Here is a 21,532-nt window from a genome sequence, read left to right as displayed (position 1 = left end):
CTACCACAGATGTTAGGCTATAGTTTCCAGCCTTCTGTCTACTGCCCTTTTAAAATAAGGGTGTTACATTAGCAGTTTTCCAGTCTGCCGGGACCTTTGCTGAGTCCAGGGAGTTTTGGAAAATTATTACCAATGCATCCACAATCCCTACCGCCACTTCCCTCAAGACCCTAGGATGTAAGCCATCAGGTCCAGGTGATTTATCCACCTTGAGTCCCATTATTTTACCGAGTACCACTTCCTTCGTGATTTTGATCATGTTTAGCTCCTCCCCCCCTATAGCTGCCTGTTTGTCCAGTGTTGGGATATTCTTAGTGTCCTCTACTGTAAAGACTGATACAAAATATTCATTCAGTGTTTTTGCCATCTCCATATTTCCCACCATTAATTTCCCGGTCTCATCCTCTAAGGGACCAACATTTACTTTAGCCACCCTTTTTCTTTTTATATAACTATAAAAACTCTTACTATCTGTTTTTATATTTTTTGCTAATTTACTTTCATAATCTATCTTCCCTTTCTTAATCAATCTTTTTGTTATTTTTTGCTGTCTTTTAAAGTTTTCCCAATCCTCTATCCTCCCACTAGATTTGGCTACCTTATATGCCCTTGTTTTTAGTCGAAGACTATCCTTAATTTCTTTACTTAGCCATGGATGGCTGTCTTTTCTTTTACACCCTTTCCTTCTCAGTGGAATATATTTTTTTTGGAAGTTGTAAAATAACTCCTTAAATATACACCACTGATCATGTATCGTCTTACCCTTTAATCTATTTTCCCAATCCACTCTACTCAATTCCACTCTCATACCTTCATAGTCTCCTTTATTCTAGCTTAGCACGCTTGTTTGAGATCCAACCTTCTCACCCTCTAATTGAATATGGAATTCAACCATGTTATGGTCACTCATTCCAAGGGGATCCTTTACTAGGACATTTTTAATTAATCCTGTCTCGTTACACAGGACCAGATCTAAGGTTGCTTGCCCCCTGGTCGGTTCAGTTACATACTGCTCAAGAAACCCATCCCTAATACACTCAATGAACTCATCCTCAAGGCAGCCCTGCCCAATTTGATTTGTCCAATTAATATGATAGTTAAAATCCCCCATAATTATAGATGTTCCCTTATTACAAGCCTCAACTATTTCCTGATTGATACTCCGTCCAACAGAGTTGCAACTGTTCGGAGGCCTATAGACTACGCCCACTAGTGTTTTTTTCCCCTTATTATCCCTTACCTCCACCCAAACTGTTTCATTATCCTGATCTTTTGACCCAATATCATTTCTCTGTATTACAGTGATTCCTTCCTTTATTAACATAGCCACCCCACCTCCCCTTCCTTCCTGCCTGTCCTTCCTGATCGTTAAATAACCTGGTATGTTTAATTCCCAGGCATTGTCACCCTGCAGCCATGTTTCTGTAATGGCCACAAGATCATACCCATATGTAGTTATTTGTGCCATTAACTCGTCTATTTTGTTATGAATGCTACGTGCATTCAGATAGAGAACTTTCAAATATGTTTTGTGACACTTAGTTCCTGCTTTTGCCCTTTTTATTACTTTACCTTTTACTCCATACCTTCTGCCCCTTCCTGACACGCTCTGGTTTTTAATTTCCCCACTGCTACCTAAGTCTATGAACTTCTCTGTTGTCATTTTTATTATTTGCTCTCTAGGAACCTCCCCCCCACTAGTTAGTTTAAAGCCCTCTCTACAGCCCTAGTTATATGATCCGCCAGGACTCTAGTCCCAGCACTGGCCAAGTGAAGCCCGTCCCAACGGAACAGCTTCCTCCTGCCCCAGTACTGGTGCCAGTGTCCCAGGAAGCAAAACCCATTTCTCCCACACCAGTCTTTGAGCCACGCATTTAACTCTCTAATTTTATTTGTCCTAGCCAAATTCGCTCGTGGCTCAGGTAATAATCCAGAGATTATTACCCTTGAGGTTCTGTTTTTTAATTTGACCCCTAGCTGCTCATACTCCTTTAACAGAACCGGCTTCCTAGTCCTATCTACATCGTTTGTACCAACATGGACCACGACAACTGGATACACCCCCTCCCACTGCAAGTTTCTTTCCAGCCCAGAGGAGATGTCCTTAACCCTGGCACCGGGTAGGCAACACAGCCTTCGGGACTCTCGCTCTCGGCTGCAGAGAACTCTATCTATCCCCCTAATAATACTATCCCCTACCACTACAACATTTCTATTTACTCCCCCCTCTTGAATGGCCCCCCGTTCCACAGTGCTGTGGCCAGGTTGCTCATCCTCCCTGCAGTCCCTGCTCCTGTCCCCACAGGGAGTAAGAACCTCGAATCTGTTGGACAAGAACAAGGGCTGCGGCTCCTCCAGCTCTACCTCCTGGATCCCCGTACCTGCCTCACTCGTAGTCACACCGTCCTGTCCCTGACCATGGGCTACATCTGAATTAATTAACTTCATAGGTGTGACCACCTCCTGATACACAGAGTCCAGGTACTTCTCCCACTCCCTGATGTGTCGCAGTGTCTGAAGCTCAGACTCCAGCTCATCAACACGGAGCTGGAGTTCCTGTAGCAGCAGACACTTGTCACAGACGTAATCACCGTGAGCCTCAATGGGATTCACCGGCTCCCACATCTCGCAACAGTAACACATCACCTGCTCCATTCTATGTAATTAATTAATTTTTTTATTGTTAGTTATGGACACCCTCTGCCCGATTTTAGATGCTAGTATCCCCTTTAATTAATTGGATTTAAATTAAATCAATCCCTCTAGTTACAGCAGTTAAATGGTTTACCAACAGTCACTCTGCACTAGAAAGGCCTTATTAACTACAACCCACAGAGTTAAAGTTTGAAAAGAGCACCTAACACCCCACTTACCCTAACTCACACTTACCCAAACTCACAGCACTCTTTGATGACTCGCACTCACTGCTTGCTCGCACTAGGACTGGTCTTTTTATACTGTTTGTTTGTTTACAGCCAAATGAGTCACCCCTGCTGATTGGTTAGAAAACTGGTTTCCACTGCCTGCTGTGCCAATTTACTCCTACTGCAGTGTAACCTTGTTTTACTCTTCTTAAACCAACAGAATCCCAAATATTTAACTTTTCCCCCTTACTTAAACTGCTTAAGTAATCTTATCAAGAATGATTTAAAGAGAAACAACAATTAAAGAACTCTCACACTTACCCAAACTCAGAGCACTCTTTGATGACTCGCACATCCTGTGCACTATTATTTTATCAGATATTATTCACATTAAGTCACACTTAAGTTTGTAAGGAGCAAGAGCTAACCTACAGGCCTTCGAGTTCAGCACAATGTAATTGTGTAGTACAGCCTCAGAATCATAACATGGTTTAATTTTCTTTGTGCGACTGTTAAAACTTTTGATTATAGGTGGTTGACTGGATGTGTACTGATTGTGCAGCTAAGTTTGTTGATGATTGACCATGGATGGCAATGTCATTGCTGATATTTGCTGAAGTATTCCTTTGTTCTGTCATTATGGACGACTTCCTTTTTTTCCCCGCTCCCAATTTTGTTCCTCTCCTGAAGGAAGTCGCACATGCTAGTGTATAGTTGAGATTCTGGCATCTTGCCTGTATATTACCCTAGTAACCATCGTTTATGTTTGAACCTACCTAAACAGTGAGCTATGGCAGGTTATTTGACCATGAGAAACACAGCTGAACCACAACTGATAGCAGCTAACTCAGCACAGACCTGGGACCTTATTTATATTGTGGTGCATTTACTCGGGCAAACATCTCTTGTGCAGTGGGAACAGTATTGTGTAAAATTAGGTCATCAAGCCAATGCCAGCCCACTTGATAACTTCATTCAACCCTTCATGCACATTTCAGTTAGGAGAGACAGCCTGCTAGTGATCCCCAGAGATCAGAGAGAGCATGTCTTGCAGCCTGTGATTACCTCATCAGTTATTCACTACACTGTCCTTCCAGGAAGGAGATGAAAATTCCAAGCAGATGTTCCAAGCAGTAGATTCTGCTTATGTGTAGTTGAGTGTCTACTGCTTGAAGCAGGGCGACCTCCTCAATTCAATGTCAAATCAAGTACAGAAAGCAAAATAAAGAGAGGGAAAGAAAGTTTGGATTAAGAGAGAGTTAAGAGACAGAAAAAGTATTTTTATATTTACATTTAAAAAAAAATCTCCAACAATAATTAAAATATGAAGGAATGAGACTCCACACTTGTAAAAGTTGATTTTCAGTGCCAGAAAGGTTGTTTGGCAGTAATTGAAGACTTATCATGCCATTAAAAGGGTACTTACACTGGAATGATCAAGCCCTAACTTTTTCTGGTGCTTTTAACCTGTATCTATGAGGTAACTACAGGAACTTCACGCTGTTCAATGTATTTGAATGGTGAGCCAGATGGTGAGATGTCGTTTGTGGGAAGCTCATAGAGGAGCATGGCATCTCAGACAGCAACTTCCGGATTTCTGTGTTTAACTCTGCATGTGCGGTCACCAGATGTTGCTGTCTGATTTTCACGTAAATAACAGTGAGCACTGTTAGCCTCACTGTTATTTTTACAGCAAAATCTAGCTCATTATGTTTTAGCCTAGAGAGTGATCTTTCAAATACTATTTGATCAAAGTGTGTTTGTGTGCAACTGGAGTAGAGTTCTTTGGTTTTACAGTAATTTGATAATTCCAACTCTCAACAAGAGATACTGTAAAATTTAATTATAAGTTGCTCCTTCTTCCCTTTAGAACATAGGAATTGCTAGATGATAAAAGACCAAGTCCAACTAGTTTGTCTTCTATCATCCTGGTAGTCGCATGATACAACAATAATGGATTTCTCCAAAATGGCCACCATAAAATAGGGATGCAACATATGTTGTGAATTTTAACACAGTTGTCTAGCCATGGATAGTTTAATAACTGGTTAGAAAGAGGACCAGCTTTGAGTGCTACTGTCCAATCTGACTTATTGCATCTGGCTTTGCTTCAATTTTTTCCTCTTGATGTGTTTCACTTTAGTTGTCTTTATCTCTGAAACTACAGGAATCTTTTCAACATACTCTTTTTAAATGGGCAGAGGAGCTCGATTCTTTAAGTCGGATTCAGGATATATTTGACTGCTATGAACAGGCCTTGGAGCTCTACCCCAATAATGAAGTGATATGGAACAGTATGGGAGAACATTTATTTAGGTTTGTGAAAATATTTTCCAATTAAATTTGAATGTCTGTTAAATGATCATAAGTTGCCACTTTATTATAACTCCTTAACAACCGTTACTGTGCCCTCTCCTCCTCAAGGCCCCCCTAAGTATCATATACAATTTTGTGAACTTGGCCTGTGAGTATTAGTGAGTTCAATCATAAGTGTCATCACAATGTAGCCCAATCCAGTCCTCATCTGAGATTCACAACCATGAACTTTCCAACAAGTCATTGGATAGAGAGTTTAACAAAAAACCTCTTCTGTTGTATGGTTCAGTGGGTGATAATTGACCTCGAGTATCTTACCCAAGTGGCATTATTAATATTTGATCCTTGACTATATGTCGCCCAGTGAGTATCACAGCTAAACCTGACCCCTTTCTCACCCGATGTCCTCATCATATGAACGCATTTAGCAGGGGTTGCAAGATGGTGATTAAGAGCACTTCTTACCCTTCTTAATCTAAAGGTGCTGAGGCCAAATGTAGGTTTCCTTCCATTCCAATCAACAGTTGAACCGGGAACCTTCTTTACCTGTATGGCTCAATCGCTTGTTGGATAAATTTGCTGAGCCTTAGGAGGAGTCCACTGGATAGAGATAAGAAGCAGGAGCTATGATTGTTCCCTCCACTTTCTAACCTGGGTGCCAATTGCAGTGCCCTCTTGTCGCCCCAATTGAGATCAGTTAATTCAGCACAGAGCAGGATCGAACTTGGGACCTTCTTGGTCTGCAGCACTGAGTTTCAGTCAGAAGAGGAAACAACAACAACAACTTGTATTTATATAGCACCTTTTTCGTAGTAAAACGTCCCAAGGCGCTTCACAGGAGCGTTATAAAACAAAATTTGACACCGAGCCACACAAGGAGATATTAGGGCAGAGAGGTAGGTTTTAAGGAGCGTCTTAAAGGAGGAAAGAGAGGCAGAGAGGTTTAGGGAGGGAATTCCAGAGCTTAGGGTCTTGGCAGCTGAAGGCATGGCCACCAATGGTTGAGCGATTAAAATCAGGGATGCTCAAGAGACCAGAATTAGAGGACTGCAGATATCTCGGAGGGTTATGGGGCTGGAGGAGATTACAGAGATAGGGAGGGGCGAGGCCATGGAGGGATTTGAAAACAAGGATGAGACTTTTAAAATCGAGGCGTTGCTTAACTGAGGGCCAATATAAGTCAGTGAGCACAGGGGCGATGGGTGAAAGAGACTTGGTGCAAGTTAGGACACGGGCAGCAGAGTTTTGGATGACCTCAAGTTTACGGAGGCAGCTTTTACATAAGAACATAAGAAATAGGAGCAGGAGTAGGCCATTCGGCCCCTCGAGCCTGCTCCACCATTCAATAAGATCATGGTTGATCTGATCTTGGCCTCAACTCCACTTTCCTGCCTTTTCCCCATAACCCTTGACTCCCCTGTAGCTCAAATATCTGTCTATCTCCGCCTTGAATATATTCACTGACTCAGTCTCCACAGCTCTCTCGGGTAGAGAATTCCAAAGATTCACACCCATCTGAGAGAAGAAATTCCTCCTCATCTCTGTCTTAAATGGGCGACCCCTTATTCTGAAACTATGCCCCTTAGTTCTAGATTCCCCCACGAGGGGAAACAGCCTCTCAGCATCTACCCTGTCGAAGCCCCTCAGAATCTTATATGCTTCAATAAGATCACCTCTCATTCTTCTAAACTCTAATGAGTATAGGCATTAGAATCATATTACATATAGAATCATAGAAATTGCAGAACTGAAGGAGGCCACTCATCCCACTGAGCCTGTGCCAATGCTGGATCCTGAACTGGAACTATTTACTCTAATCCATTTCCTTGCGCTTTAACAATATTCTTTGATATTGATCTAGGTCTGCCCTCTCAGGTGAATGTAAAAGATGGAAAGGCACTATTTTGAAGATGATCAGGAGAGTTCTCGCTGGGGTCCTGGCCAATATTTATCCCTCAACCAACATCACTAAAACAAATTATATGATCATTATCCCATTGCTGTTTGTGGGACCTTGGTGTGCACAAATTGACTGCTGTGTTTCCTGTATTACAACAGTGACTACACTTCAAAAGTACTTCATCGGTTGTATAGCGCTTTGGGATGTCCTGAGGCACTTTGCAGTGCTGTATTTGAACAACAGTGAATGAGAAGATGTGTTTATATTAAGTTTTACCCTCCACAAGTTTTAGTATTAGCTATCATCAGGTTGGTAATAGTGCAGATATATGCATGATCCTCATTCATTATTGCTATCAGTTACTCTTCCCCCCCCCCCCTTCAATAATCTGTAATTAAACAAATCAATTATTTAAAATGAAAACATTAACTATATAAGCTGCTTAACTACAAATAAGTGTTTAAAAAAAAAAATTCCCACCTCTATTCCCTTCCTGGGGTCCAGTTCCGCAGGCACTGGCAAAGTTGTACTCTATTGGATAAGTGGCCAGTCTTCATGTGTGAGCCTAGATAGTGAGTATGGGCATTGCAACTGAGTTCAGTTCTTCCCACTCCCAATGTTCTCATGCATGAACTTTCCAGAAGGGGTCTCTGGACAGCAACCTGAGATGAGTCCCCCACCTCAATAGAGCATGGAGATAAATTGTAGTCCACCCTGCAGTCCTGACTGACATCAGCTAATGCAGAACGGACTAGAGATGGAATTTGGGGCCTTCTGATCTGTGTGGCTTATTACTGCACCACAGGGTAGATTCCTGGCACAGAGCCTTGCCCTCTGGGAATACATATTGGGAAATTGCAGGTACAGTCCCCACGATTTTCCATCTATTAAAAGTTAATCGGGAAAAACAGCCATGATTTCATGATACGTGTTTCTGGCATTCATAAAATTTACCCACTGGGGAATCAAGGAAGCCAAAGTGTTTTCAAATAGAGTTTCAATTTAAAGTAACTGTCACACCAACAAGGAACTGAGGGGGAAATTTAACCCTCCATGACGGGCAGGAGAGGATTGGTTCGGTGGGGGGGGGTGGAGGGTGGTAAAATTTCAAAAATCTGAAATTCAACCTGCCTCGAATATGCCTACTTCTGTTTTAATGGAGGCTGGTTGGGGGGGCGGGCGACTAACCTGCTCTCGAGAAACGGGTCAGTCATTTAAATATGCTAATGAGGCGGCATGCCACATATTTGAGCAGACTTTCAGATTTAACTCCTGGGGGCCGGGTTTCCCAGGGCTCAGGAAACTTAGCAGCTAAAGGGAGGCGAGAAAGACCGGATCCAGCAGGTAAGTGCCTTTCCAGCACTGTTTGTGGGCCCTGCCAAAAGTTAAAAATATCCAAAGTATCTCTGGACATCTCCATCTGAAAGACACAAAATGCTCTATTTGAACCAGTTACTAAATGCAAGACGGGGTATGTATATTGTACAGACATATAGACAGACTACTTAAGCAACAATCAAATTGAAATGACTACAATACTGCTACAAAACATTGTACAGATTGCTGATCCATCTAAAGCAGTTACAGCATTGTTACTGATTCTACATGTGTATCATAGTTAATAGAAATCATTATTTTCTTATGAAAATGTAATTGTAGTTTAGAAAATGTCTATTTTTTGTAAGTCAGTATACCCAAAAATTAAAATTAATTCTGGGTTGTCCTTTTTGCTCTACGAGCAGCATGGGGTTCCGAGATGAAGCGGCTGGCTATTTCCACAAAGCTGTCAAGCTTAATCCTGACTGTGCAGATGCAAGGGAGAATTTTTATCGTGTCGCCAACTGGTTAGTGGAGCGCTGGCATTTTTTAATGCTGAATGATAAAAAGAGGAACGTTGCCTATCAGCGAGCAATCCAGAAAGCAGTGCAGTCTGGTTGCACGTCTGTTCTGGATATCGGAACAGGAACTGGAATCCTCAGGTGTGTGGAATTTCCCTGCATGTGGTTGCTCTGATTGTAATATGTGTGTATAAGTACGTATAAGTACCTGAAGGAAAAAAATTGCAGGGCTACGGGGAAAGGGCGGGGGTGTGGGACTAGCTGAAGTGCTCTTGCAGAGAGCCCGCACGGGCTCGATGGGCCGAATGGCCTCCTTCTGTGCTGGGTGAAAGGAAGGGGAGAAGACAGGAAAGAAGGGGCCAAGAGAAAAAAAAGGGAGATTGGGTAATAGGCTTGGGTTCGGAGCAGCAGCCAAAATTGGCACGCATATGAACACGGAATTCAAGTTACATAGGCATGACAGACATTGAAGAAACATGTCCTGTTCATAAAGGGAAAAAACAATATGAAAGAATACGGAGTTGAGGTCTGAGACCTATTGGTGGAGGAAGTTGATTTGTAGGCTGCAAGGAGTGGGCTTGGGGTGTCCACGAACCTGTGTCCAAGCTCGGAGACAGTTGTGGGGATGGAGTGGATCCAGGAGCCATTCAAGATGCAGAGTATCGCAGGCACTCTGCTGAAGGTTGTCCGGTGGGATCAGAAGGCTGAAAAGGGCACAGTCAACTGCAGTGCCAACAGAAGTTGATTCAGGAGTCAGCGGAGGTGGGAACTGATCTCAGAAGTTAGTGTGCATCAACGAATCCACTATACAAGCAGACGAAGAAGGAGCAGTGGGAGTGAAACTTGAGGACCAAGTGCAGTTAAGTCCAAGAAGCCAAGGGTGGATAAAAGGTCAATTCACAGGATCAGTGCAGATGAGGGAACTGGTCTGAGGAACAGCTGTAGGGAGGTGACAAGCACACAAGATCGGGAGGTGCAGCAGGAGCTTAAGCCAATCCAACCCAGTCCAGTGAACTATGATGAGGAATTATTACGAGACATTGAGTGTGGGCAGGAACCCAAGGCAGAGGTGGGGTGGGGAAATCAAAGCTAAGCCCGATCTTGGCCACATACAAAGTTCATGTAGATGTAGTTACTGTACTGAGCAGGGGTCATTAAACAGTGATAAAAAACGAGATGCTAGACTGATTTTTACCATCCTCAGGCCCCAGGTGAAGTTATCTAACTCAGCATAGACTGGAGATTGAACCTGTACCTTCCTGGCCTGTATGATTCAGCTACTTACTGGATAAACTTGCTGATCCAGCAGGGAAGTCTTAAGTTCATGTATATTTTAATAAATCATTAGTAAGGATCATTAAAATTATTTTTTCTTGACTTTGACCATAAATTCTCAGCTTCTTTTTTCCAGGTATTGGATTTTTGTTTCAGATTTGAAGAAAACTCCCTGAAATTTCCTGTTTTTTTCCATTATCAAAAATCAGATTCAGAGATGTGGTGAACCGTATCCATGATGTCAGCATGCACAATATGTACCATACATGCCATGCTAACATCACGCATGCGATGTGCAATCATCTCTGGATCCAAATTTTTGGCAGAAAAAGAAGTGAAAGACAGCACCAATGGTACTTTTCAGGTTAGGTTATACATTAGCATGATTATTCCTACTTCACAAAATGAGGAGGAAAACATCTACAACCCTTTTATTTGGACAGAACCCAAAAATAATTTAATGCTGAAAGTGAGACTTTTTACATTGGTCAGTAAAACATTGCACCCCTAGGAATTTACACAAGGTGATACTTTTTTTACACAAGGTGATACTTTTTCAGCAATATAAACTTGAGAGTCAGTTATTGCAAGAGGAAACAGACCTACCATTTCTTCAAGTGCAGCCCATCAGGCTTCGAATTCTGAGCCCTATTTGTAGCTACTATTAGCAGAGCTCCCATTATTTGCCTCTGCACCCTAGACGCCTGCTAACCTACAATTTAAAGTGCCACTGATCATTAGATCTGATCTTATAGTATGAGGAAGTAACAGTGAAATTAGGTATTTTAAAAATACTGTAGCTTTTTATTGAGCCCCGTAAAGTGGTGTATGAACAATGTAAATAATTGTGTGGCTGATTTTCCCTAAATTTATCTAGGTTTTTTGGGTCCTTTTTTTTCCACTCAACTTGGTATCAGAAACATAGAAGATAGGAGCAGGAGTAGGCCATTCGGCCCCTCGAGCCTGCTCCGCCATTCAATGCGATCATGGCTGATCATCCAAATTCAGTACCCTGTCCCTGCTTTCTCCCCATATCCCATGATCCCCTTAGCCTTAAGAAATATATCTAACTCCTTCTTGAATATCTATCTTCTATACATATAAATCTGTCCTTCTGTCTGTCCGTCTGTCTGCAGGTGTGCGTCTGGGCGGCTATGCGCTCGAAAGTTACAGGGCGTACCTACGCGTGCGTTACGTCGAAAGAAAGCTTACCTTTCCAAAACGGTTTTATGCGTATTTACGTTTCGGCCGGGCTAAAATCGCGCCCGCGGTATCCGAAAAACCTTAACATTCCGCTCATTAGGATCTCATTATCCGCTCATTAGCGACAGAGTGACCTCGAGCTTGACCAATCGTACGCCGGGTTGCTGGCGTGTGCTGCCGGGCCAATCGGTGCGTGTGTGGGCGGGCCTTATCGTTCTGAACCGAGGTGAGTCGCCGCCATCTTGATTCCAAACTTTTCCTTTTTCCCGCTTTCTGCGTCTTTAAAAAAAACGTTGCTTTTAAAACACATATTGTTTTAAAAAAAATGATTTAGAAAGTCATGAACTTATCTAATCTCATTAATTTTCCTACCTTTCCCCGTTTTTCCAGGTAGGCCTCGAAGCCTCGGCCTCTCCTCCGCACCCACGACGGAGTTAGGCACCTCCCGGCCCCACTCGAAGGCTGGAGGGGCGGGCCTCAGCCCAGCGCCGCTACCTTACTAAAGGGTGCGCGCGCAGCGCGCAGCAGGAGCAGTTGAGACGCGGCGTCTCTCTCTCTGGCTCGGCCGGGGGGCGGGGCTTGGTGAGCGTCAAGGGTTACCCTGGCAACCGGGCCCGCCGGCCGTCTGGCACAGCCGCAATCTTGAAGCCAGCTCGGGAGGCCGGTGCTCCGAAGATCGCGCCTCCGGAGTTCGGTGCTTGGTTGGTGGGGGGGGGGGGCGAGCCTTGGGGGTGGGGGTGGGGGTGGCGAGTCTCGGGGGGGCCAACCTCGGGAGTTCGGGGGGTGGGGATCAGGGGGCTCGGGAGTTTGGGGGGACGGGGATCAGGGGGCTCGGGGACTCTCCCCCTTCCCCTCCCCTCCCCCCCTCCCTCCTCTCTCCTCCCCCCCTCCCCTGCCCTCCCCTCCCCCCTCCCCTCCCCCCTCTTTTCCCCTACCCCCCCTCTCCCCTCCCCTCCCCCTCCCCTCCCCTCCAGTCGCGCTCTCTCTTCCCCCCAGTCGCGCGCTCTCTTCCCCCCGGTCGCGCGCTCTCTTCCCCCCGGTCGCGCGCTCTCTTCCCCCCGGTCGCGCGCTCTCTTCCCCCCGGTCGCGCGCTCTCTTCCCCCCGGTCGCGCTCTCTCTTCCCCCGGGTCGCGCTCTCTCTTCCCCCGGGTCGCGCTCTCTCTTCCCCCGGGTCGCGCTCTCTCTTCCCCCGGGTCGCGCTCTCTCTTCCCCCGGGTCGCGCTCTCTCTTCCCCCGAGTCGCGCTCTCTCTTCCCCCGAGTCGCGCTCTCTCTTCCCCCGAGTCGCGCTCTCTCTTCCCCCGAGTCGCGCTCTCTCTTCCGCCGAGTCGCGCTCTCTCTTCCCCCGAGTCGCGCTCTCTCTTCCCCCGAGTCGCGCTCTCTCTTCCCCCGAGTCGCGCTCTCTCTTCCCCCGAGTCGCGCTCTCTCTTCCCCCGAGTCGCGCTCTCTCTTCCCCCGAGTCGCGCTCTCTCTTCCCCCGAGTCGCGCTCTCTCTTCCCCCGAGTCGCGCTCTCTCTTCCCCCGAGTCGCGCTCTCTCTTCCCCCGAGTCGCGCTCTCTCTTCCCCCGAGTCGCGCTCTCTCTTCCCCCGAGTCGCGCTCTCTCTTCCCCCGAGTCGCGCTCTCTCTTCCCCCGAGTCGCGCTCTCTCTTCCCCCGAGTCGCGCTCTCTCTTCCCCCGAGTCGCGCTCTCTCTTCCCCCGAGTCGCGCTCTCTCTTCCCCCGAGTCGCGCTCTCTCTTCCCCCGAGTCGCGCTCTCTCTTCCCCCGAGTCGCGCTCTCTCTTCCCCCGAGTCGCGCTCTCTCTTCCCCCGAGTCGCGCTCTCTCTTCCCCCGAGTCGCGCTCTCTCTTCCCCCGAGTCGCGCTCTCTCTTCCCCCGAGTCGCGCTCTCTCTTCCCCCGAGTCGCGCTCTCTCTTCCCCCGAGTCGCGCTCTCTCTTCCCCCGAGTCGCGCTCTCTCTTCCCCCGAGTCGCGCTCTCTCTTCCCCCGAGTCGCGCTCTCTCTTCCCCCGAGTCGCGCTCTCTCTTCCCCCGAGTCGCGCTCTCTCTTCCCCCGAGTCGCGCTCTCTCTTCCCCCGAGTCGCGCTCTCTCTTCCCCCGAGTCGCGCTCTCTCTTCCCCCGAGTCGCGCTCTCTCTTCCCCCGAGTCGCGCTCTCTCTTCCCCCGAGTCGCGCTCTCTCTTCCCCCGAGTCGCGCTCTCTCTTCCCCCGAGTCGCGCTCTCTCTTCCCCCGAGTCGCGCTCTCTCTTCCCCCGAGTCGCGCTCTCTCTTCCCCCGAGTCGCGCTCTCTCTTCCCCCGAGTCGCGCTCTCTCTTCCCCCGAGTCGCGCTCTCTCTTCCCCCGAGTCGCGCTCTCTCTTCCCCCGAGTCGCGCTCTCTCTTCCCCCGAGTCGCGCTCTCTCTTCCCCGAGTCGCGCTCTCTCTTCCCCCGAGTCGCGCTCTCTCTTCCCCCGAGTCGCGCTCTCTCTTCCCCCGAGTCGCGCTCTCTCTTCCCCCGAGTCGCGCTCTCTCTTCCCCCGAGTCGCGCTCTCTCTTCCCCCGAGTCGCGCTCTCTCTTCCCCCGAGTCGCGCTCTCTCTTCCCCCGAGTCGCGCTCTCTCTTCCCCCGAGTCGCGCTCTCTCTTCCCCCGAGTCGCGCTCTCTCTTCCCCCGAGTCGCGCTCTCTCTTCCCCCGAGTCGCGCTCTCTCTTCCCCCGAGTCGCGCTCTCTCTTCCCCCGAGTCGCGCTCTCTCTTCCCCCGAGTCGCGCTCTCTCTTCCCCCGAGTCGCGCTCTCTCTTCCCCCGAGTCGCGCTCTCTCTTCCCCCGAGTCGCGCTCTCTCTTCCCCCGAGTCGCGCTCTCTCTTCCCCCGAGTCGCGCTCTCTCTTCCCCCGAGTCGCGCTCTCTCTTCCCCCGAGTCGCGCTCTCTCTTCCCCCGAGTCGCGCTCTCTCTTCCCCCGAGTCGCGCTCTCTCTTCCCCCGAGTCGCGCTCTCTCTTCCCCCGAGTCGCGCTCTCTCTTCCCCCGAGTCGCGCTCTCTCTTCCCCCGAGTCGCGCTCTCTCTTCCCCCGAGTCGCGCTCTCTCTTCCCCCGAGTCGCGCTCTCTCTTCCCCCGAGTCGCGCTCTCTCTTCCCCCGAGTCGCGCTCTCTCTTCCCCCGAGTCGCGCTCTCTCTTCCCCCGAGTCGCGCTCTCTCTTCCCCCGAGTCGCGCTCTCTCTTCCCCCGAGTCGCGCTCTCTCTTCCCCCGAGTCGCGCTCTCTCTTCCCCCGAGTCGCGCTCTCTCTTCCCCCGAGTCGCGCTCTCTCTTCCCCCGAGTCGCGCTCTCTCTTCCCCCGAGTCGCGCTCTCTCTTCCCCCGAGTCGCGCTCTCTCTTCCCCCGAGTCGCGCTCTCTCTTCCCCCGAGTCGCGCTCTCTCTTCCCCCGAGTCGCGCTCTCTCTTCCCCCGAGTCGCGCTCTCTCTTCCCCCGAGTCGCGCTCTCTCTTCCCCCGAGTCGCGCTCTCTCTTCCCCCGAGTCGCGCTCTCTCTTCCCCCGAGTCGCGCTCTCTCTTCCCCCGAGTCGCGCTCTCTCTTCCCCCGAGTCGCGCTCTCTCTTCCCCCGAGTCGCGCTCTCTCTTCCCCCGAGTCGCGCTCTCTCTTCCCCCGAGTCGCGCTCTCTCTTCCCCCGAGTCGCGCTCTCTCTTCCCCCGAGTCGCGCTCTCTCTTCCCCCGAGTCGCGCTCTCTCTTCCCCCGAGTCGCGCTCTCTCTTCCCCCGAGTCGCGCTCTCTCTTCCCCCGAGTCGCGCTCTCTCTTCCCCCGAGTCGCGCTCTCTCTTCCCCCGAGTCGCGCTCTCTCTTCCCCCGAGTCGCGCTCTCTCTTCCCCCGAGTCGCGCTCTCTCTTCCCCCGAGTCGCGCTCTCTCTTCCCCCGAGTCGCGCTCTCTCTTCCCCCGAGTCGCGCTCTCTCTTCCCCCGAGTCGCGCTCTCTCTTCCCCCGAGTCGCGCTCTCTCTTCCCCCGAGTCGCGCTCTCTCTTCCCCCGAGTCGCGCTCTCTCTTCCCCCGAGTCGCGCTCTCTCTTCCCCCGAGTCGCGCTCTCTCTTCCCCCGAGTCGCGCTCTCTCTTCCCCCGAGTCGCGCTCTCTCTTCCCCCGAGTCGCGCTCTCTCTTCCCCCGAGTCGCGCTCTCTCTTCCCCCGAGTCGCGCTCTCTCTTCCCCCGAGTCGCGCTCTTCCCCCGAGTCGCGCTCTTCCCCCGAGTCGCGCTCTTCCCCCGAGTCGCGCTCTCTCTTCCCCCGAGCCGCGCTCTCTCTTCCCCCGAGCCGCGCTCTCTCTTCCCCCCCAGTCGCTCTCTCTTCCCCCCCAGTCGCTCGCTCTATTCCCCCCAGTCGCTCGCTCGCTTCCCCCCAGTCGCTCTCTCTCTTCCCCCCAGTCGCTCTCTCTCTTCCCCCCAGTCGCTCTCTCTCTTCCCCCCAGTCGCTCTCTCTCTTCCCCCCAGTCGCTCGCTCGCTTCCCCCCAGTCGCTCGCTCGCTTCCCCCCAGTCGCTCGCTCGCTTCCCCCCAGTCGCTCGCTCGCTTCCCCCCAGTCGCTCGCTCGCTTCCCCCCAGTCGCTCGCTCGCTTCCCCCCAGTCGCTCGCTCGCTTCCCCCAGTCGCTCGCTCGCTTCCCCCCAGTCGATCGCTCTCTTCCCCCCAGTCGATCGCTCTCTTCCCCCCAGTCGATCGCTCTCTTCCCCCCAGTCGATCGCTCTCTTCCCCCCAGTCGATCGCTCTCTTCCCCCCAGTCGCTCGCTCTCTTCCCCCCAGTCGCTCGCTCTCTTCCCCCCCAGTCGCTCGCTCTCTTCCCCCCCAGTCGCTCGCTCTCTTCCCCCCCAGTCGCTCGCTCTCTTCCCCCCCAGTCGCTCGCTCTCTTCCCCCCCAGTCGCTCGCTCTCTTCCCCCCCAGTCGCTCGCTCTCTTCCCCCCCAGTCGCTCGCTCTCTTCCCCCCCAGTCGCTCGCTCTCTTCCCCCCCAGTCGCTCGCTCTCTTCCCCCCCAGTCGCTCGCTCTCTTCCCCCCCAGTCGCTCGCTCTCTTCCCCCCCAGTCGCTCGCTCTCTTCCCCCCCAGTCGCTCGCTCTCTTCCCCCCCAGTCGCTCGCTCTCTTCCCCCCCAGTCGCTCGCTCTCTTCCCCCCCAGTCGCTCGCTCTCTTCCCCCCCAGTCGCTCGCTCTCTTCCCCCCAGTCGCTCGCTCTCTTCCCCCCCAGTCGCTCGCTCTCTTCCCCCCCAGTCGCTCGCTCTCTTCCCCCCCAGTCGCTCGCTCTCTCCCCCCCCAGCCGCTCGCTCTCTCTTCCAACAACAACATGCCCTCGAAAAAGCCTCGGCACCGCCGGGGGCACTTCAGCTAGTATATATATATATAAATGTGTGTGTGTGTGTGTGTGTCTGTCTGTGGTAAACTCAAAAGTTATAGAGCGTACCTACACATATGTTATATCAAAAGAAAGCTTATGATTAGGGGAGTGTCATAGGCATCTTTACTTTTTGGTCAGACAAAAATTGCTCCGACGGTATACAAAAAACGTTCAAAAGACAGACAAAATCCGCTCATTAGCGTTGAGTGACGTGATGGTTGACCAATCCTACGGGGGAAGCGCGGTGCATCATGGGGGACGTTTCATGGCGTGTGTGGGCGGGGCCTAATCCTGCCGCGTGTGCGGGAGTGGGAAAACCTGCCGTGAGTGCGGGAGTGGGAAAACAGATACACAGACATCGACAGAGACAACCATGCGGCCCGAGAGACAGCGAGCATACACACACAGAGACGCATACACACACAGAGACACATACACCCGCGCGTCTCGCCCCCCTCTCTCCTTCCCCCCCCTCTCTCTCTCTCTCCTCTTCCCTCTCTCTCTCTCTTCCCTCTCTCTCTCTCCTCTTCCCTCTCTCTCTCTCTCCTCTTCCCTCTCTCTCTCCTTCCCCCTCTCTCTCTTGCCGTGAGTGCGGGACCGGGAAAACAGATACACTGAGCGGGAGCTCAGCTGAGGTGAGTCAGGCCGGGCCTGAGGCACTAGGCCACGCACGGGGGCTCCAGGTCACCGCGGCCGGGCTCTGAGTCCAACCCCTTCCCCGGGGTGACTTCCTCTCTTCTCTATCTCCTTCCCTAACTCTCTCCTTCCCTCTCTCTCTCTCTCTCTCTCTCTCTGTCTCTCTCTCTCCTTCCCTCTCTCTCTTTCTCTCTCTCCTTCCCCCTCTCTCTCTCTCCTTCCCCCCCCTCTCTCTCTCTCTCCTTCCCCCTCTCTCTCTCTCTCTCTCTCCTTCCCCCTCTCTCTCTCTCTCTCTCCTTCCCCCTCTCTCTCTCTCTCTCTCTCTCTCTCTCTCTCCTTCCCCCTCTCTCTCTCTCCTTCCCCCCCCTCTCTCTCTTTCTCTCTCTCCTTCCCTCTCTCTCTCTCTCTCTCTCTCTCTCTCTCTCCTTCCCCCCCCTCTCTCTCTCTCTCTCTCCCTCTCCTTCCCCCCTCTCTCTCTCTCTCTCTCTCTCTCTCCTTCCCCTTCCTTCCCCCTCCTTCGGGAAGCGGGTCTGATGACGTCATTTGATGACACGTCATTTGATGACACGTCATCAGCCGGTTTCCTTAAAGGGCCCACGGCCACATTGAGTTTGACAGTTGTTCTGTCAGTGTTTTACAGCATCGAGGTGCTGCAAACACTGACAATCACTGCACAGAGGTGGATGGTTGCACCCAGGCTCTCCAATGACTCCCCTCCCCCCCCCCCCCCCCAGGACACCTACACACCTTGATTGCACACTGCACAGGAGGGCAAAAGCAGGGATGTCATCCGGAGTCCCTGGCTGCAGTGGCGCCAACCTTTCAATGATCTCGGTGGATCACGAAACGTTACTGCAAAGCCACACTCGACCTCATCCTGCTGTGCCACTCAACACATCCCCATCACTCTGCCTTCCATACCCTTCTCTTGCACATCCTTACTCACACCAACTTACCTTGCACCTCCACCCATCCCTCTCTATCTACATTATCACTTCCCCATCTCACGAGCTACCCCTCACACTCCCCCTCATTCTACTGCAAGCATACCAACTAACAACACACAAGAGTAGGCACTTGAGAGGTTTAGCCAATGTCCATGTGAAGTTTCTGGTAATGTGTTGTCATACAGTGAAATCTATATTTTCAACACTGCCCCTTATTGGACAGATCTGTGTGCACCTTGAGAAGTGTCTTACTGAGTTCCAGTGAATGTTGAGACAGAACTTGCCCCCCACCCCCCCCCGCTATAGTGATGAGTGTTCATGGAATGGCTTGGACATTAAAGGGATGCTTTACAATGCTGTTGTGGGATGGTGTCAACCTGACGCATCATATGGCAGCCAGGGTTTACAGCATCAAGTGAAGTAAATCTGGCCATGGTGATGCCATCGCTGGCCTCTCGGGCAGCAATATTGTCAGGGGCTAATGCCCTGTGTCCTGTGCAGCATCAGATGATGGCGGAGAAGATTGGTGTTGTTGGTGCTGCTGGTGTGCCTGGTGATGTTGGTGTTGGGGCTGAGCATGGAAGGAATCAGGAGCAAGGTGAGATAGTTTCTAGGGCATCGATGTTGCTGCAATAGATGGCAGCTGCAGGTGAGATGACAGAAGCGATCTGTCAATGGTGAGAGAGGTTGTTCCAATGAGGTGGCACTGGACATACAGTTGGCTCTAAACACTTGCAAGCTAAAGAAATCAACAGCAAGCTAAAGAAATCAACAGTTTCTGCGCTCTGAAACTGACCATCTGCAACATGGCATCCTTTGCACTACTTCTGCAGCTGTCAGCTTATCAGGTACATCGGAGCAGACTCCAAACACGGCAGAGTGAGCTGGCGGGTTCCCCGAGCAGCGGGTAACCCGTGGGGGAGCACGTAAAATTGGAAGGAAGCCTCAAAATACCATTAAATTGGCTGTTAATCTCATTGAAACTTATAAAATTCTAACAGGACTAGACAGACTAGATGCAGGAAGGATGTTCCTGATGGCGGGGAGTCCAGAACCAGGGGTCACAGTCTAAAGATAAGGGGTAGGCCATTTAGGACAGAGATGAGGAGGAATTTCTTCACCTGTGGAATTCTCTACCACAGAAGGCAGTTGAGGCCAATTCATTAAATATATTCAAGAAGGAGTTAGATATATTTCTTAAGGCTAAAGGGATCAAGGGATATGGGGAGAAGCCAGGGACAGGGTACTGAGTTTGGATGATCAGCCATGATCCCATTGAATGGCGGAGCAGGCTCGAGGGGCCGAATGGCCTACTTCCGCTCCTATCTTCTATGTTTCTATATGTTAACAAGTCATTTAAAGAGCTTGTTTGTCTCCCCCACCGCTTGGTGTTGGGTCAGTTCTCCACTGACAGACCCGACACCTGGGAGACTCGTGTTTCCTACCCGCTGTCAATCATTGCTATTTTGACAGCGGGCCCGCCTCCAAACCCGCCCAGTGTCAGCTGTGGCTCAGTGGGTAGCACACTTGCCTCTGAGTCAGAAGGTTGTGAGTTCAAGTCCCACTCCAGAGACTTGAGCACACAAAGCTAGGCTGACACTCCAGTGCAGTGCTGAGGGAGTACTGCACTGTTGGAGGTGCTGTCTTCCGGATGAGGCATTAAACCGAGGCCCTGCCTACTCTATCAGGTGGATGTAAAAGATCCCATGGCACTATTTTTAAGAGGAGCAGGGGAGTTATCCCCGGTGTCCTGGCCAATATTTATCCCTCAACCAACATAACAAAAACAGATTATCTGGTCATTATCACATTGCTGTTTGTGGGACTTTGTTGTGCGCAAATTGGCTGCCACATTTCCCACATTACAACAGTGACTACACTTCAAAAGTACTTCATTGGCTGTAAAGTGCTTTGAGACGTCCGGTGGTCGTGAAAGGCGCTATATAAATGGAAGTCGTCGTCTTCTCCTGAGCGCCGGCAAAATCCAGCCCTATGATCTTCTAGTGAGCACTTAGTGACATCAGTTTAGTGGTTTGCTTCTCAAAGTGAAGACAGGAAATTGAGTTGTCTTCAGGGGAACACAAAATACTACAGGATGTGTTTATCCAAACAGTTCCGATAAATGAATAATTCAAATAGCTGCATATTAATTTCAGAGCTCTGATGTAGCAAACTATATTAATTCAGCACAAAATCAGATAAACAATACAATAAAATAATTGTATCTTATGGGCAGGTAATTCAGTTAACTGGTTAATTTGGATAACAATAAAATATCTCTCACAATATAGGATTTTTTTTAACCTTACCCAGTTGAAGGTAGTAGTCCTGTAATGTAAAGTACCCCCCACCCCCCACAACATACATACTTATCTTTTCTTTTAACAGATGCTAAAGCAACATTGTGATAAGGAATAGCTGCAGAGGTCAATCTCTTTCATAGATTCATAGACTAGCGGTCTCCACCCAAATTTAATTGTGCACCCTTTCCTTAACTCATTGTTTAACATTGTCAACAATATGAAAGTGTACAAACTATACACTTGGGAAGAGAAGGAAGAGATTTTTAACAAAGGGTCATGCTTTTTTAGACAGTTTATTTTTAGAAAATAATACTATTGTCTTGTGAGCAGACAAGAAACTGCCCAGTTAAATATATGTTGCAGCCAATTATGTTATTAATTATTCCAATGAGTTTATCTTATATTATGAACCACTTTGAACCAAAGCTATTATATAATGTTCATTTTTTTATGTGCATATCTGTGCCAATGCATCCTGGGCAGTTCAACGTGTACTTGCAGCATTTGTATTGATGGAAGCAGATATAGTATTTTACATTAAAAACACTTGGGCCCAGCTTTAAAGCAGCCCAGACAAATGGCACAAAAGTATCCTCTTTGTCAGTTGTAAGTGCCCTGACGTAATAAAACTCACTACGCACTTGGTTTGAGTATAAAGCAAGGCTTTAATCAACTTGTTTCAAAACATGGAGGTCTAGTTATCTTTCACTAGCTCCTGTTTACACAATGTCCTGGGGAAGCTGGGCCCACGCCCGAGTATTTATACTCCTTGGACGGCGCCACCAGCTGGCCGTCCAGTGTTATTTCATGAGTCTTTCTTCATGGACCATAAGATTCATAACATTCTTCCTCCCTAAAGATTTGGAAGTCCAATGACTTCCTTTTAATGGATTAGCCGGACCACGAATAGCCGCAGTCTTTTA

At 49.7% G+C, this 21,532-nt stretch overlaps 1 protein-coding gene across 2 annotated transcripts in view; it reads left to right on the top strand.

Annotated features, from left to right (window-relative positions):
- The window catches only part of prmt9 (protein arginine methyltransferase 9), an 81,626-nt gene that overhangs the window by 18,621 nt on the left and 41,473 nt on the right, over positions 1-21,532 (top strand). Inside the window, exons 1-3 of one of the 2 annotated variants that reach the window (XM_086011514.1) lie at positions 5,115-5,180; positions 7,042-7,388; positions 8,823-9,059. In XM_086011514.1, coding sequence (XP_085867640.1) covers positions 7,327-7,388; positions 8,823-9,059 — 299 coding nt within the window. In that variant the 5' untranslated portion in view covers positions 5,115-5,180; positions 7,042-7,326. Of the gene's footprint in view, positions 1-5,031; positions 5,181-7,041; positions 7,389-8,822; positions 9,060-21,532 lie in introns of those variants that run through there. The other variant, XM_086011504.1, reaches the window with a different exon arrangement.

Source organism: Somniosus microcephalus, chromosome 2, assembly GCF_052327205.1.
Source record: "Somniosus microcephalus isolate GS21.2 chromosome 2, FLI_Smic_1.0, whole genome shotgun sequence".
Taxonomy (NCBI): domain Eukaryota; kingdom Metazoa; phylum Chordata; class Chondrichthyes; order Squaliformes; family Somniosidae; genus Somniosus; species Somniosus microcephalus.
This window is presented reverse-complemented; position numbering and strand designations above follow the sequence as displayed.